At 42.2% G+C, this 15,363-nt stretch overlaps 1 protein-coding gene across 1 annotated transcript; it reads right to left on the bottom strand.

Annotated features, from left to right (window-relative positions):
• Positions 1–116: 116 nt before the first annotated feature.
• Positions 117–1,748, bottom strand: LOC131316831 (uncharacterized). Its single transcript, XM_058346293.1, has 2 exons — positions 672–1,748; positions 117–591 (listed from the first exon to the last, which is right to left on the bottom strand). The coding sequence occupies exons 1-2, from the start codon at positions 783–785 to the stop codon at positions 391–393; spliced, it is 315 nt and encodes a 104-aa protein (XP_058202276.1). The 5' UTR covers positions 786–1,748; the 3' UTR covers positions 117–390.
• Positions 1,749–15,363: the final 13,615 nt, after the last annotated feature.

Below are 15,363 nucleotides of genomic sequence, written 5' to 3'. Positions count from 1 at the left end.
GTGCTGTGAACATAGTCAGTTTTATGCGTTTTTACCTTGCTCTGGTAAAGACACTCGCAAGTCACAACTGTGGGTTCGGTTGCGTTGTGTCAGTTTCTTTACTCCTGTTATGCAAGTCCACTGAACAAAACTAGATAGAAAGAGTAAAAACTCCAGAAAGAAGAATTATAAGGTGCTGCAATACCAAAATATGAAACTCAATTATGTACAAAGCTGGAACCTTTTAGAAACAAAAAGATCCTGGGACAGATCTCTATAACTATCCATACTCTGGCGATTATATACTGTGACAGGTCCTTTTGGCTTAGTTACTCGCACTGCAATACGTACACATGAGTGGGCTGCATTTTTAGATCGATTCGAGTTATAATACGAAGTAAGGGGATGTTATCAATCATCCATTGTGCCTTCTCCTGTCTCTTCCACTTCTAAATCTTCTGCCTCACATGGATCAACAGCAAAATCTTCATCAGGAGCTGAATCTTCAACTCTCTCATCACTGGCCATAACATTAGTGATAGCTGACTCGCTTACACTTGTTGTATCGCTCTCATCAGTTTTTTCCCACTCTTCCTCAACTCTGTGGTAAACCTTTTCATGAAAAGAAGGGAAATTCAGCCTTCTACATAATCATCCCGATAGAAACAGAAAATACAAAAAGAGAGTCATACCACACAAGTGCATGCTGGTGAGAGTACTTGAGTTGAAGGAGTTGGAACGGTTACTGAAGTTTGTTTCAGGCACTCCAGGTATTCCTTCAGGGGATGTGAACTGATCAACGTCATGGCCCACCTGCAAAAAAAAATTATCCATTATATCATCAGACATGCGTCATAAGTAATGGAATTGATGTTCATTAACGAAACCCATCAAGGGTCCAGCACATTTCTGACCAACGAGAACTGAAGTGGCCACTTTACGTTAATAAGAAGGAAATTCAAATGGAAAAAGTCGTCTTGAAGGTTGGTCATTAAGGCAATAGAGTTTTAACTTTTAATTTGTGAAACCTATGACCAGAATCTACCATCTTACTCAGAGCCTTAAATCATACAGTAGATGATCGAACTGTAGTACTAACACTTTTGGCACAATAGAATTAGTTCCTACTACATCTTTTTGAAGCAAAATAAAGAGTTCCATTTTGAGGTTCATATGCAGATTAGCCTGCACCCATAACATCTTTGGAGTGGATATGGCATATGAAGACTGCTTGAACACAGGCGGCAATTGGATGGCCAGAAACAACATGAAAACGATTCAAAAAACAAAAACGAAAAGGGCCCCTTAGCCTTTCGTGTCCACCAAACTATAGAGCATCACTGTCCGGAGCAACCCTATACTTCCCAGGCAAGTCACACCCAACTTTATACCTGCATGTATGTATCAGATCAGACCATGTGGATCAAATGGAGGATTATAAAATCCCATCACTAGGCAGTTAACATCATCATTATAATATTCTAAGGCTTGAGTAAAAAATTTCCAATCTTACTTCCACATATTCGATTCTTTCGTTCTTGCTATGTAACCACATTCACATACAAAGAAGCAAATATAGTGAATGTCTTCATGCATACCCATCATACGTATTCTACGGATGAAAGTTGAACACAAAAAACTACAATTCCATGTTCAAATACAATAACCTGAAGGTGAAACAAAACGATCAACATTCCAAATGTTAATGAGGTGAAATGTAAGCAAATTGAATGATATTGTAGTTCCTCGTAGAAACAAAACAATTGGCAATCCTGAAAATGTGGAGATGGAAGATGCTTTGACCAGCTGGATTGCACCAGGTAGGTCTGTGGATACCACTGTGGTACTTCTTTGCCTTTTGAGTTATCTGGATGGCGTATTGACCATTCGATTCTGTATTGTCATAAAGGATACAGTTGAATGGCACTGCTATTATATATGAGGACCATAAAGTGAAATATCAAAAGACACTATAAAGGGAAATGATTTAAAAGGAGGGAGATATGAGTGTTTTGCGGAAATGATTTGTATTTTGACCAACTAAGGGTAAAATGGTAATATCTTTTGATGTACAAATAAATTGGAATCCGAAGTACTTGGGTTAGAAAGTAGATTCAACAAGTTTTCTAACGGTCCAAACCACGCACAAATTGGAGTTCGGGAGTGTTCGAGACAAGCCCGCGAAGTTTGACATATTGTGGGCGCACCTATATGCGCCCCAGGCGCACATCATTGCGTCCCAGGCGCATTCTCTAAAGTTCACAAAACCGCCAAACTTTGCAGTCTTGCCATAGACACTCCCAGACTCCGATTTTGACGTGGTTTGAACCGTTAGAAAGCTTGTTGAATCTACTTTCTAACCCAAGTAGTTTGGAACCTAATATTTTTGTACATCAAATGATATGACCATTTTACCCTTAGTTGGTCGAAAAACAAATAATTTCAGCAAAACACTCACATTCATATCTTACTGCTAGTGCATCAAATGGAGTTGGCTTCTCTGCAGTCCAACGGCTAGTGCACATACATATCCTACCGCAAAGAGATATGAATCAAACCATTGATTGTCGAAATCGATGGCCAAAATCTCATGCAATCCGGTGCAAGGGGTGTACTGCAGAGAAGTCGATCCGGTCCTTCATCTAGAGAGCGTACAGGTTTGATCATTTGGTATCGGGCTGGCACGTTGTTTTTCAGGTGTCTACGTAATTTTTTCTTGAACAGCAAGAGTCATTTGATCATCTGCAGATTGCAGAACGTGGTTTGCGAATGAAAATGAAACCTATGCATTATTATACAGTCTTGGTATGTAGATAGATATATTGCTATTTCTTTGTTTTTAACAAGCCCTGCACCAAGGGTAAGGCCCAAAGGCTCCTTGAGAAACACTTTAAAACTACAAAACCAACGAGTTGACTTGCTAAATTACACCATCAAGTCTTTAATATGAACCAAAATTCTGGAAGAAAAAAAAAAGTGGCCTTAAAGATGTCAGTTATCAATCCAAATAAAGGTATCCACCCGTTTACGAATGACATATCTGACCATTAAAAGGTCCTGAGCAAGCCCTCAATCTCCTTCATTACTCTGTGTGGGATAATGAATAACGAGCTCCAATGGACCTGTAAAATTAGGGAGGGCATGTTTCTGTCTTCAGATACTTGTTTCTCCTTCAGTACTCAGTTGGGATGCCCCAGTTTGTTTGTACTTGTTTACTTGGTTCACAGAAAGGTTGTCAAAGAACTAAGCTTAGTCAATGCCAATCACATCCAACTGCCATCAATTAACAATATTTAAAAGACAATTTTGAAAGCAAAAACAGTGCAAACTCTTTTAGCACTTTTAAAACTCTTTTTTATCGATATATAATAGGTCTTTATCGATTTAAAAGGAGAGAGACATGAGTTATTTGCTGAAATGATTTATTTTTTGACCAACTAAAGGTAAAATGGTCATATCTTTTGATGTACAAATAAATTAGAATCCAAACTACTTGGATTAGAAAGTAGATTTCAACAAGCTTTCTAACTGTCTAAACCACGCACATATCTTAATTCGGGAGTGTTCGAGACGAGCCCACGAAGTTTTACATATTGTGTAGTTTTTAACGGTCTAAACCACACGCAAATTGGAGTTGGACTTGTTTTGCATGTCTAGAAAGTAAATTGGACAAGCTTTCTAACGGTCTAAACCACACGCAAATTGTAGTTTTTACCAAAATTTGCGGACTTGCCCCGGACGCTCCCGAACTCCAATTTGCGCGTGGTTTAAACCATTAGAAAGCTTGTCCAGTTTACTTTCCTACTGAATCAGTTTTGATGAAAAATAATTTGCGCCTCAAAATACATGACCATTTTACCCTCAATTGGTCAAAAAATAAGTCATTTCATTATAACATTTGTATCGCTCTCATTTTAAATCGGATTAAGACAGATTATATAACGATAAATATGGTTTTCATTGTATTTAAAGATGATGGAAACGAACAATTAAAATAATGATATTTTATTTATGAGAAGTTTGTCAAAAGGAGATCGATTCAAAGATCATCGGCGCGACAAAGGCTAAAGTATGTTTTTGCGTCCATTTCCACATTCTAAGTTCCATTCGATTCATACATGCCTTGTTCTAGGGTACTCCTTCATTTTATAAGAGTGTCCACAAGGTTCATAGAGCTCTCCACACTTCATAACTAATAAGAAACTATTTCATCATTAGGATTCACCCAAGGCGAGACTTATGGTGAGGGTGAGAATAACCTGAGGGAGTCGAGCTCAGAGGGGTGCTCCTCTTGAGTGTGTGTTTTTTTTTTTTTTTTGTAATGTTATTGCGTATGATCCACTAGTAGTTCAGATTCTCTCATCAATTCATGTGTGAGTGTTTGGTTTTGATCCTTGACGCACAACACGAGTCCACTCAATGAGCTTTAAAACAAGTTTGATTTGGTAAGTTGCTTTTCAATAAGAAAAACACAAACCAAGAAACATGGACCAAGGGGATAGTGGATATCCTTGAGAGTCTAACACAAAAACCTGCCATGTAAAAGACAGGCCCTAAACCAAAAAAAGAAGAATAAAGGGATTACAGTGCCAAAAAAGTGAACAAAGGGAACTAAAGGGCTAGCAAAGACTTCCTGAAGTTTTGAGGATGAAACGGTTCTTTCAACGTGATAAGCCCTAAATAGTGTAAATAATGGGGCTTATCTATCCCCTTTTTCTACTCTTGCAAGCGCTTTTTACTTATTTCTATTTGATTTTGTGCGCAAGTTGTGTTTTTGTTGAAAAGTAGGTAATCGGAGCGAAAAGGTCGTTTCCAAGGCTCCCAATAATCCCTGGAGGAATCCGGAAGCATTCGAGTACGTGTGGCACGTTAGGAATCGCTCCCCGAGTCTCAAACGAAGTGATCAAAGCATGAAAGGAAGGTGCGGGGCTCTCAAAGACCGGAAGAAAGAAGAAAACAGCAAAAACCAGCCAGAGAAACATGGGGTATCAATACCCCCAACACTGGGTATCAATACCAGGAAGCATGCTGTCCAGAGAGGACAAAGGTATCGATACCTTTTTTAGGGGTATCAATACCCGGTGTCTGCGCGCGAACTTTTTAATGGCATTTTTGTAGTTATTTTGTAAAGGGGGTATATATACCAACTTAAGCCCGATTTCAGGGCATTCAAGACCTGCATTTTCTCTCTCTACCTCCATTAAAGCTTTTGCTCTCACCTCTCTCCTCATTCATGCTTTGAGGAGGGATTTTAGGTACGATCCGTTCAATTTCGAAGCATTTCGCCTTCATTAAAGTTGTAAGGAATCTTCTCCTCTTCGAGGATCTTGTGTTTATTTCGCATTTAATCCATGTTTAGTATTTTCTTTATCTTTACTCTTGCTCATTACATGTCTCCTTTCATTATGTGTGAGTAGTGTCGCAAGGCTAGGTTGTGGGATGGTTAGCATCCCGTAGCCATGGGTATTTCTTGTTCTTCTTTTGTAAATCTTCATTTTCTAGCTTAAGCATGTATTAGGGTTCATTTTATGTATCAAAACTTAGAGGTGTTAATCTCTTTGATCAAATGTAGGCAAGGGTTACACTTCTTGTCACATTTGATGCTTGGAGCTATGTCCCTCCATGTGTTTGTTTAAATGTCTCAAAAGAACCGTAGACATGCTTAGCACCCTTGTAAAAAGAGAAGAATAAGATTACCTTTGTGTTATGGGCGTTGATTATCCCTAAATCTAGCCTTTAGTTTAAACCTCCAGTTAAAAAGCCGTAGTTAGGTTAAGTAGCCATTCACCTAAAATTCTCAGTTGGCCGTCTTAACGCCAAAGTTTGGTTGGCGGTCCTAACGCCAAAATTCTCTACGCAAGCTAATCTCTGAACCAAGTTATGGATGCGCTCTCTGTGGATTCGACCCCGGACTTCCGGGTATTATTATGCTTTCAACCGACCTAGCCCTACGCTTGGGGTATTCTTATTGCAACACACATTAAGGTCGCAAGCACAACGCTTTAATGTAGTGTGGATACTCTATGAACGCTGTGAAACAGTTAAGCAAAGAAGAAATACCTTAGAATTAGGAGTCTGATTTCCAAATGAAACGTAAAACGTGTTTTAGCCTCACTGGTTTCGACGATTTTTGTAGTTGTCTTATTTCTACCCAGTTGTCATGAAAGAAATATAATTATTTTTATAGTTTGATTCGGCAATCTTTTAGTGCTTTAAAAACTTTACTTTTTGATATACAATGGGTCTTGATCCGATAGAAAATGAGAAACATACACGCGTTTTACCAGAATGAATCATGTTTTGACCCATCAAGGGTAAAATGGTCACTTATTTTGATGTACAAATGATTTTTGATTGGAACTACTTGGTCTTGAAAAAAAATCGGACAAGCTTTCTAACGGTCCAAACCATGCGCAAATTGGAGTTTGGGAGTGTTTGGAGCAAGTTCGCAAAGTTGGACTTGGTTTGCATGTTCATGTTGCGCCTGAGGCGCATTGAAGCGGGCCTGGGCGCATATAATTGCGCCTGGGCACAATAATGCTACAATAATGCTGCCAAAAATACCGAACTTTGCGGACTTGCCCCGAACGCTTTCGAACTCCAATCGCGCATGGTTTGAACCATTAGAAATATTGTCCAATCTACTTTCCTATTGAATTAGTTTTGATGAAAAATAATTTGCGCCTAATATTACATGACCATTTTATCCTCAATTGGTCAAAAAATAAGTCATTTCATTATAACATTCGGATCACTCTCATTTTAAATCAGATTAAGATAGATTATATAACAATAAATAAGGTTTTCATTGTATTTAAAGATGGAAATGAACAATTAAAATAACAATATTTTATTTGTCACGCCCCGCCCCGGAACGACACCTGAAGTGGGCCCGAACTAACACGACCACGTGGCATTCCACACCAAAGAACAACAACTAAACGACAAACCATACATGAAACGGAGTAAAACCCCAGCGGAAGACTTAACATTAATATAAACAAGGTGTCAACAACTTTACGAACTTACATAGTACACAAGTTGTTGCCTCTTATCCCAACACAAGTAATTAAACATTAACGGAGTTTCCCATATAATTAACAACTTGAAGTCATAAAGTACTTGACAAAACTAGTCACAAAATGAGTTTAACAAATATTAGAGTTTGACCCATTACAACCAACTCGACCAAAAACACCAACACTCGATACTAATCCAAGTGTCCCCAAAATGCCGACCAGTAGTGGGCCAACTCTACGACCACCTGTGACCTGGCAATCCAAAAAGGAAAACTAGAGTGTGTGAGATATAGAATACATTCAATAAAATACCACAAAACCCGAAGGAATACCTTACTTGAATGTAAACCACACAAAACTCAGCATAAGTACTCAATTGTATAACCACATGTATAAACACCAACATACAGTGACACGTCTACCACATCCCATGTGCCCAAGGTATTGTGTCCCGTACACCACATTCCCATTCACCGTTAATTAGACAGCATGGCCCACGATATGGTGTGACTCACTCCATAATCATTTAGCGGGTACAATCAATACCCAACAAAGACATATCATTAGCTAAATCCCAAATAGCATGATTTACAATCACCACCATGTAATACCTTATTGAACATAACCATATCAAATACACTCACCTTTGTGTCGACCGAAGTATGCCAAATTAAGGTTTCGGCACCTCTCGAATGACCGGCTCTTTACCTTGAATAATTTCGTGAAGAGCAGACCCTCCTCCTTTTTCTCTTCTTTTTTCTCTTCTCCTCTTCTCATCCGTTTCTCTCTCTCACTCCTTCTCTCTCTCTCTCTACACGTTCAAGAGATAAGAATGGGGAGAAATATCTCCCCCATGATATTTGTAAACCTATAAAAAGATTATTGTGTGCAAGCGAGACCTTTTGTTAACTTATGTTCTAATCATAAATCACCCACAAGACCCTCGCAAGTTCTATTGGTTACGGTTTTTAACTCCCAAAACATATAGTTCAATTAAAAGGAATTGAAATACCAAAATATCTGGGGTGGGTATTATATTATTTATGAAAAGTTGGTCAAAAGGAGATTGATACAAAGATCATCGGCGCGACAAAGGCTAAATTATGTTTCTGCGCCCATTTCCACATTCTCAGTTCCATTTGATTCATACATGCCTTGTTCTAGGGTACTCCTTCATTTTGCAAGAGTGTCCACAATGTTCATAGAGCTCCCCACACTTCATTAACTAATCAGAAACCATTTCATCATCAGGATTCACCCAAGGCGAGACTTGTGGTGAGTGTGAGAGATAACCTGAGGGAGTCAAGCTCAGAGGGGCGCTCCTCTTGAGTGTTTTGTTTTGTAATGTTATTGCGTATGATCCACTAGTAGTTAAGTTTCTTTCGTCAATTCGTGTGTGAGTGTTTGGTTTGGATCCTCGACGCACAACACGAGTCCACTCAATGAGCTTTAGTACAAGTTTTATTTGGTAAGTAGCTTTTCATTAAGAAAAATACAAACCATGAAACATGGACCAAGGGGATATTGGATATCCTTGAGATTCTAACACAAAAACCTGCCATGTACAAGACAGGCACCAAACCAAAAGAAAAAGAAGAAAGGGATTACAGTGCTAAAAAGCATAACAAAGGGAACTCAAGGGGTAGCAAAGACTTCTTGAAGTGTCGATGATTACATGGTTCTTTCTACGCTTTGATGAAGTGTGAATACTCTATGAACATTGTGAAACATTTAAGCAAAGAAGAAATATCTCAGAATTAAGAGTCTGATTTCCAAATCAAACGTAAAACATGTTTTAGCCTTAGTGGCTTTGACGATTTTTGTAGTTGTCTTGTTTCTACCCAGTTTTCATGAACGAAATACAATTATTTTTATAATTGGATTCGCCAATCTTTTAGTGCTTTAAAAACTTTATTTTTTGATATACAATGGGTCTTGATACAATAGAAAATGAGAAACATACACGCGTTTTACAAGTGAATCATATTTTGACCCATCAAGGGTAAAATGGTCACTTACTTTGATGTACAAATGATTTTTTATTGTAACTACTTGGTCAAGAAAACAATTCGACAAGCTTTCTAACGGTCCAAACCATGCGCAAATTGGAGTTTGGGAGTGTTTGGAGCAAGTTCGCAAAGTTGGACTTGGTTTGCATGTTCATGTTGCGCCTGAGGCGCATTGAAGCGGGCCTGGGCGCATAGAATTGCGCCTGGGCACAATAATGCTACAAAAAATACCAAACTTTGCGGACTTGCCCCGGACGCTCCCGAACTCCACTTTGCGTGTGGTTTGTACCATTAGAAAGGTTGTCCAGTCTACTTTCCTACTGAGTCAATTTTGATGAAAAATAATTTGCTCCTCAAAATACATGACCATTTTACCCTCAATTAGTCAAAAAATAAGTCATTTCATTATATCATTCGTATCCCCCTCATTTTAAATTGGATTAAGACAGATAATATAACGATAAATAAGGTTTTCATTGTATTTAAAGATGATGGAAACAAATAATTAAAATAGTAACATTTTATTTATGAAAAGTTGGTCAAAAGGAGACCGATTCAAAGATTATCGGCGCGACAAAGGCTAAAGTATGTTTCTGCGCCCATTTCCACATTCTAAGTTCCATTCAATTCGTACATGCCTTGTTCTAGGGTACGCCTTCATTTTTTAAAAGTGTCCACAAGGTTCATAGAGCTCTCCACACATCATTAACTAATCAGAAATCATTTCATCATCGGGATTCACCCAAGGCGAGACTAGTGGTGAGGGTGAGAGATAATTTGAGGGAGTCGAGCTCAGAGGTGTAGACACCCCATTCTGGACTGTCCAGAGAGTGCTATTTTCCAATGTTTTATTTCCCCAATGATAATTGTGGTCGAGAATAGTCTGAGGACGATGGTGTGTTTGAGCTTTGAGCGTCCCGAACCTCTTTCGAACCCGCTCCAAACCCTTCAAACCAGAGCCAAACAGCCCCAGCAAAACCCAAACTGGCTTACGCCATTGTTCCCTTGGCGCACGCCAGTTGACTGTCACGTGTTGGTCATCGGCCGTTGACTCAGTTTTCACTGGTGCACGCTGGTCGACATGTGGCGCACGCCAGTCAATCCCAGTCAAATCAACTTTATTCAGCCACATGGACGAGACTTTTGTGCCACCCTGACGTCGGCTACAGTCTCCCTGATGATTACTCTCGGCAGAGGCGTTCCGTCTCTCTCCTACACCTTCCATCAAGCCAAGTTCCATTCATTTAATGCATGGGAGGCTCCCTCCTAACTCAACCAATCCTTAACCCAACTGATCACAGCCTGATCTCAGTCCCTCTCTCCTCTATAAATACCCCCTCGCATTCATTTGCAAGGGGTTAACCACATAAAGAACCCAAGGCCCTTCTTCTTCTTTCTCTCTCTACTCCTCCATTGAAAGAGGAAGTAAGAAAGGGGTATTTCAGTCTCACACTCCACTGATACCTACTCACATTACCACCTTCTATCTCCCCAAATCAAAGCTCAATCTATCCTTTCATCCCAAGCAAAGGTATACCACCTTTGTGTTCGTTTCTGTTTTCATCTCCTGAGGGGAACTAGTAAGGCCCAGGCTAGTAAGCAATACTAGTCCTGGCCTTAAACTGGTGAAATACAATAGTCACGTGAGATGAGACATGGCGCACGCCAGTATACTTATGCCGTACGCCAGTCATGGTAGTACGAGCACTACTGGCGTGGGGATCATTGATCATCACTTCTGTTAGCTTACATTTCTGTCAATCACCCAAGCATGCTAATAACCAGTTTACTGCTTTCTGTATACTTAGAGCTGCTTAGCTGTAGTAGTTATTGCTTGCTCCTTCATTTTGTTCAAAAGGCCTCTGGGATCCAACTGGTCGTGTTCCAGAACCCAGATGATGCAAAGCCAAACACTGGATTAAGAACAAATTGGCGTACGGTCTTTTATGACTGGCGTACGGCAGTGTTGCCCAGGATCCAGTGGTTGGCCCTTGCATCTTAGCTTAGTTTTGGCCTATTTCCTGTCCCCACACTGTTTTTGGGGTATTCTGATGCTTTTCGTGGCTTGAAGCCATTTCTTTGTCTATAACTGTATATATTTTGTTCTATTAAACTGCGTGGTTTGTCCTGGGTGTGCGCTGGTCCCTTTCCAGAGCCCAGAGGATTGCAAACAAAGACTGAGAAACCAAATAAGTGGAGTACGCCAGTTTAGGTATGCCGTGCGCGGGTCTGATCAGCATGCAGTGGCTCGGCCACTGCATGCTGGTGTGGAGCCTGCTCACGTTCCTTCAACACAGCGTACTCCAACTTACTCAAGTTGCTCTCGGTGCTTGTTCTCAATCTATATTTATTATTGCAAGCAAATCATCCATAAAGCACTTTGTCACATAATCACAACTTGTTACAGTTTTAACCCCCATTAACTGTTTCCCTTTCCCTAGCTGGCTAAAAAATGATCAAAAGAGAGAAAAAAATGCAAATGTTTTTACAAAAATGCTTGAGTAGAGACCGATCTCTGGATTGGGTGAGATGGGGTGCCATAAAACCCTTCCCCTCTCGTAACCTGGCTCTCGAACCTCAGATATCAAAGGTGACGACGGACCGGTCTACGCCTTTTTCAAAAATCAAACAAACGTGGTAAACGTTTTCGAGTTCGGTTCCTTGGGTGTTTTCACCGCTAAAACCCGAGTGGCGACTCTGAATCGAGGCGTTTCGTCGCGCTTTCCCGAAAAAGGGCTGCACCCGATTTTATAAAATTGAAAATTCTGGGGCGCGTGCCCACAGTGGCGACTCTGCTGGGGACTCATTGCGTTAATTGATATTTGGCGAATAATACATAATTGAACAAGTTTTCAAAAGCTTGTCAAAACAGTACGCTTCGCGCTGCTGAAGAACAGAATGGTAACGTAACAGGATCTCAGCATCCGACCAATCCGAACTGGGGTTTTTTTTCTATTGTTCTCTTGTGTAATTTTCTCCAAGTCTCAATTAACAAAAGTGAGCCAAACTTCAAAGGGCGTTTATTTCAAAAGCGTTGCATTTTCTCTCTCGTCGAATCATTTTTCGGCATTCTCCGTTCGCATCGATGGTTGGTCAGCCCCGTTGAGGTGTTTTAGGTAACCGACACAATTTATTGGAGCCCGGGGTCCTCGAACGCCCAACAACCTTGGACGATGATGAGTCGTACTACCATTCGACCGTTGCTTTGCTCTACGTGTTGCAATGGGAGGTATATCGCGGCTTTAGTAAGAGGAACCCCTTAAGCCAAAACCGGCCTCTACAGCGCTTACAAAGCATCAGAACCTTGCAAACTAAGACAGGGACCCGCAGGGTAGGATTATTTGCATCTAACCCCTATATCCCGTCTATGTGTTACTGCTTTCCTTATCGCATGCCTGTACATACATTCATGACCGTTTTGCGTAGGAGCATGCTAGGGCGGCTTTTAGGGTGTCTTTCGTCGAGTCTGTCTTGCGCCTGTTCAACATTGCCTTGGACCGATGACGAGTCGTGCATCTCGATGTTGCACGCTACCAAAAATTTTCAAGTCCTTAATCAATGAGACTTCGGGAAATCAACACTTTCTAAGTCTTTGTCCAAATACCCCATCGAGGTTTCAAACTGAAAAACTAGGAACAACGGAGAGAATGACGTGATGCTTACACCAATCAGGTTAAAAGTGCTAATCACTTACACCGCTCAGGCTCCGGCACAGTGCTGCTTACGCCATTTCGGTTACGGTATCACGCCATCTACGCCGAGTTGTTCCAAAATCAAACTTTGAAACTTTGAGGAAGGTGAAAGTCAAAGGCTGTTTTGGCATCTCTTAGTAACATTCGATTCAATCAAGGATACACCGTCGAAAAGAAAATCAGAGGATTCTATGGCAAATGTCCGAGTGTCATAAGGCAGACTCTCTCTAGCTCTAGAGTCTAGGAGGACACCGATGACGTTGGCATGCTCATTTTCCTTTCTTTTCAATTCTTTCAAATAAAATGATTGCAGGCTATCACTGAGTTCTTGTGCTTTGCTATCTAGCCATGCCGATGTCAAAGCAGGGTTTCGAAATCAAGAGCCAAACCTACTTGGGGCCGTCCGCCGAGTCCGTTTGAAGGTTTGATTTGGGGTCGCCTTTCGGTCAGTCACAATGGAAGCTTTGGCCTGCACTGTGTCATGGGAGGATTCACCGCCGACTACTCCGCACGAGTCCCCTCTGTCTACTCCGTCTCCGCCGGCATCGCCAAAACCTATTAAAACGGAAGTTCTAGCAATGGCAGACATCCCACCTCCGAACCTCGCTACCGTATTGGCAGATCTACAACACAACCTGGCCATCATGCAGCAAAGGGCCGACCAGGCCGACGCCTCTATGGCCAATCTCCGAACCCTAATCGAAAAGCGACTTCCTCTCGCAGCAGGAGGGGAAGGCGGTGAAAGGCGAGAACGGGAAATCGTTGCTGAAGAGGTCCCTCTAATTGAAAATCCTGCCCCAAGCCCGGAAATGGCAGATTTGATCGGCAAAATGGCGAAATTGGAAGAAGCAGTCGCTAAATCCAAAAGGAAAGGGGCATGAGTGCTAGACATGGATCGCCTTTGCCCATTCCCGAACGCCAGGTTGCCCGATTGGTTCAAAATGCTCGACTTTGCGAAGTTTGACGGAACCGGAGATCCGAAAACTCATCTGTTGGCCTATCATGGTGCAATGAAACTACATGGTGTTGGGGAAGACGCGATGGCTCAGCTATTTCCACAAACCCTTGCCGGCCCCGCCTTCCAGTGGTTCTTATCACTCGACATCTCCAAGAGACGGACATGGGAAGACATCGGCACAGCCTTCAATGCTCAGTACAGCTACAACGCCCAGCTCAAGATGACCACCCGGGAATTGGAATCCACTAAGATGAACGCAAAGGAGTCTTTCGCGGACTTCATCCAGAGGTGGAGGGCCAAGGCCGCTCTCATGCCCGATTGCCGGAGCGAGAAGGACCAGATCCGCATCATTTCCCGCAATCTGCAGCCGGACTTTGCCAAAAACCTTGTGTTGGTTCAGGGAGCGAGCTTCGAGACTTTTTACGACTCTGGTTTGGCCATTGAAGAAGCCCTCCAAACTGGTGTTCTACCCAGAAGTGACAATTCCTCCTCTACCTCAGCATCAAAATCAAAGCCCCATTCGTACACCGGAAACAGCACTGCTCTATTTGGTGGCAACAGCTACGCCAACACAACCTCTACCAACAATGCCTCTGCCCAAAGCTCCAACCACATCCCGATATCAACCAAGTTCAAACCCCTCAAAGGCCCCGAAACTGCAACCAACCCCGTAACTTCGCCAATTTCGAGGCACCACTTTCCTCGGTGTTGGAGAAGTTAGTCAAAACCGGACACCTTAGGCCTCTAGCCATAACCCGGACACCTTAGGCCCCAACTCCACTTCCTCAAAATCCACCCCCCAGCCATAACCCCAATGCTTTCTGTGCATACCACCGAATGCCCGGCCATTACACTGACTCTTGCTATCGCCTTCGTCATGCGATACAAGACTTGGTGGACAATGGTACCCTTCCAACTCCACCTACTAAACCCAATGTCATTACCAACTCCTTGCCTAAACACGACCCCAACCCTCAAGTAAACCAAATAACCCTCAGCTCCACCATATTCAACCCCATCGACCATATTACCTCAGCCAACAACCCTAGACCAGTCATACCCTTTCCTTCAGAGCCAAGTGATAACATGATGGCAGCCGGATGGGCCATGGAAGACAAAGCCAAGGAATGGGAGGAGCTTTGCAATGATTGGATCGAACAGTATAACATGGGGTTCCCCGCACACCCTTAAGTCAATCAGATATGGCTAGACCAGTGGGAAAGAGAGTGGAATGCGGCGCAGGTTGATCCTCTGGACGGTCTCTCTTTGTTCGCGCTCTTTTACCAGCCTGAGCTGAACCAAGTCGAGGAAGAAGTCGAGGAATACGTGTGGGATCCATAACCCGATGATGGCAAATAGGTCAGGGTCTCAAGGCTGATTTGGACCAGGATGACATCAATGAGGAATACTGGGACTACTTTCAAGAAGGGGAGATCATGTCTGATGTCCGCCGCCCGCTCGGCGCCATGCTACCTTTGGTAAATACGATCGCTGGCATGGTCGGCCGCTGCGCCCATGAGTTTGACCCTACCCTCGACGTTGTCTCTGTGGAACAGCCTCGCCCTATTGTTTCTACTCCCGGAGATGACTGTTCGATCATGGTCCTGCATGCACCTCCTGCCGACCTTTGGGATGCAGAAGAAACCATTAAAACTCCACCGCCTGCTGATATTTGGGACGTGGACAATATTGTCGATCTGAACATG

This window comes from Rhododendron vialii, chromosome 1a, assembly GCF_030253575.1.
Source record: "Rhododendron vialii isolate Sample 1 chromosome 1a, ASM3025357v1".
Taxonomy (NCBI): Eukaryota; Viridiplantae; Streptophyta; class Magnoliopsida; order Ericales; family Ericaceae; genus Rhododendron; species Rhododendron vialii.
Note: the sequence above shows the minus strand (reverse complement) of the source record. Positions and strands in the feature narration are given on the sequence as shown.

What these genes read in the sequence shown, in the direction of transcription:
- LOC131316831 (XM_058346293.1), bottom strand. Translation starts at nt 785, where the DNA reads ATGACGTTGATCAGTTCACATCCCCTGAAGGAATACCTGGAGTGCCTG. An exon ending in CACCAGCATGCACTTGTGTG is followed by an intron (nt 592 to 671) that starts GTATGACTCTCT and finishes TTTCATGAAAAG; the next exon opens with GTTTACCACAGAGTTGAGGA.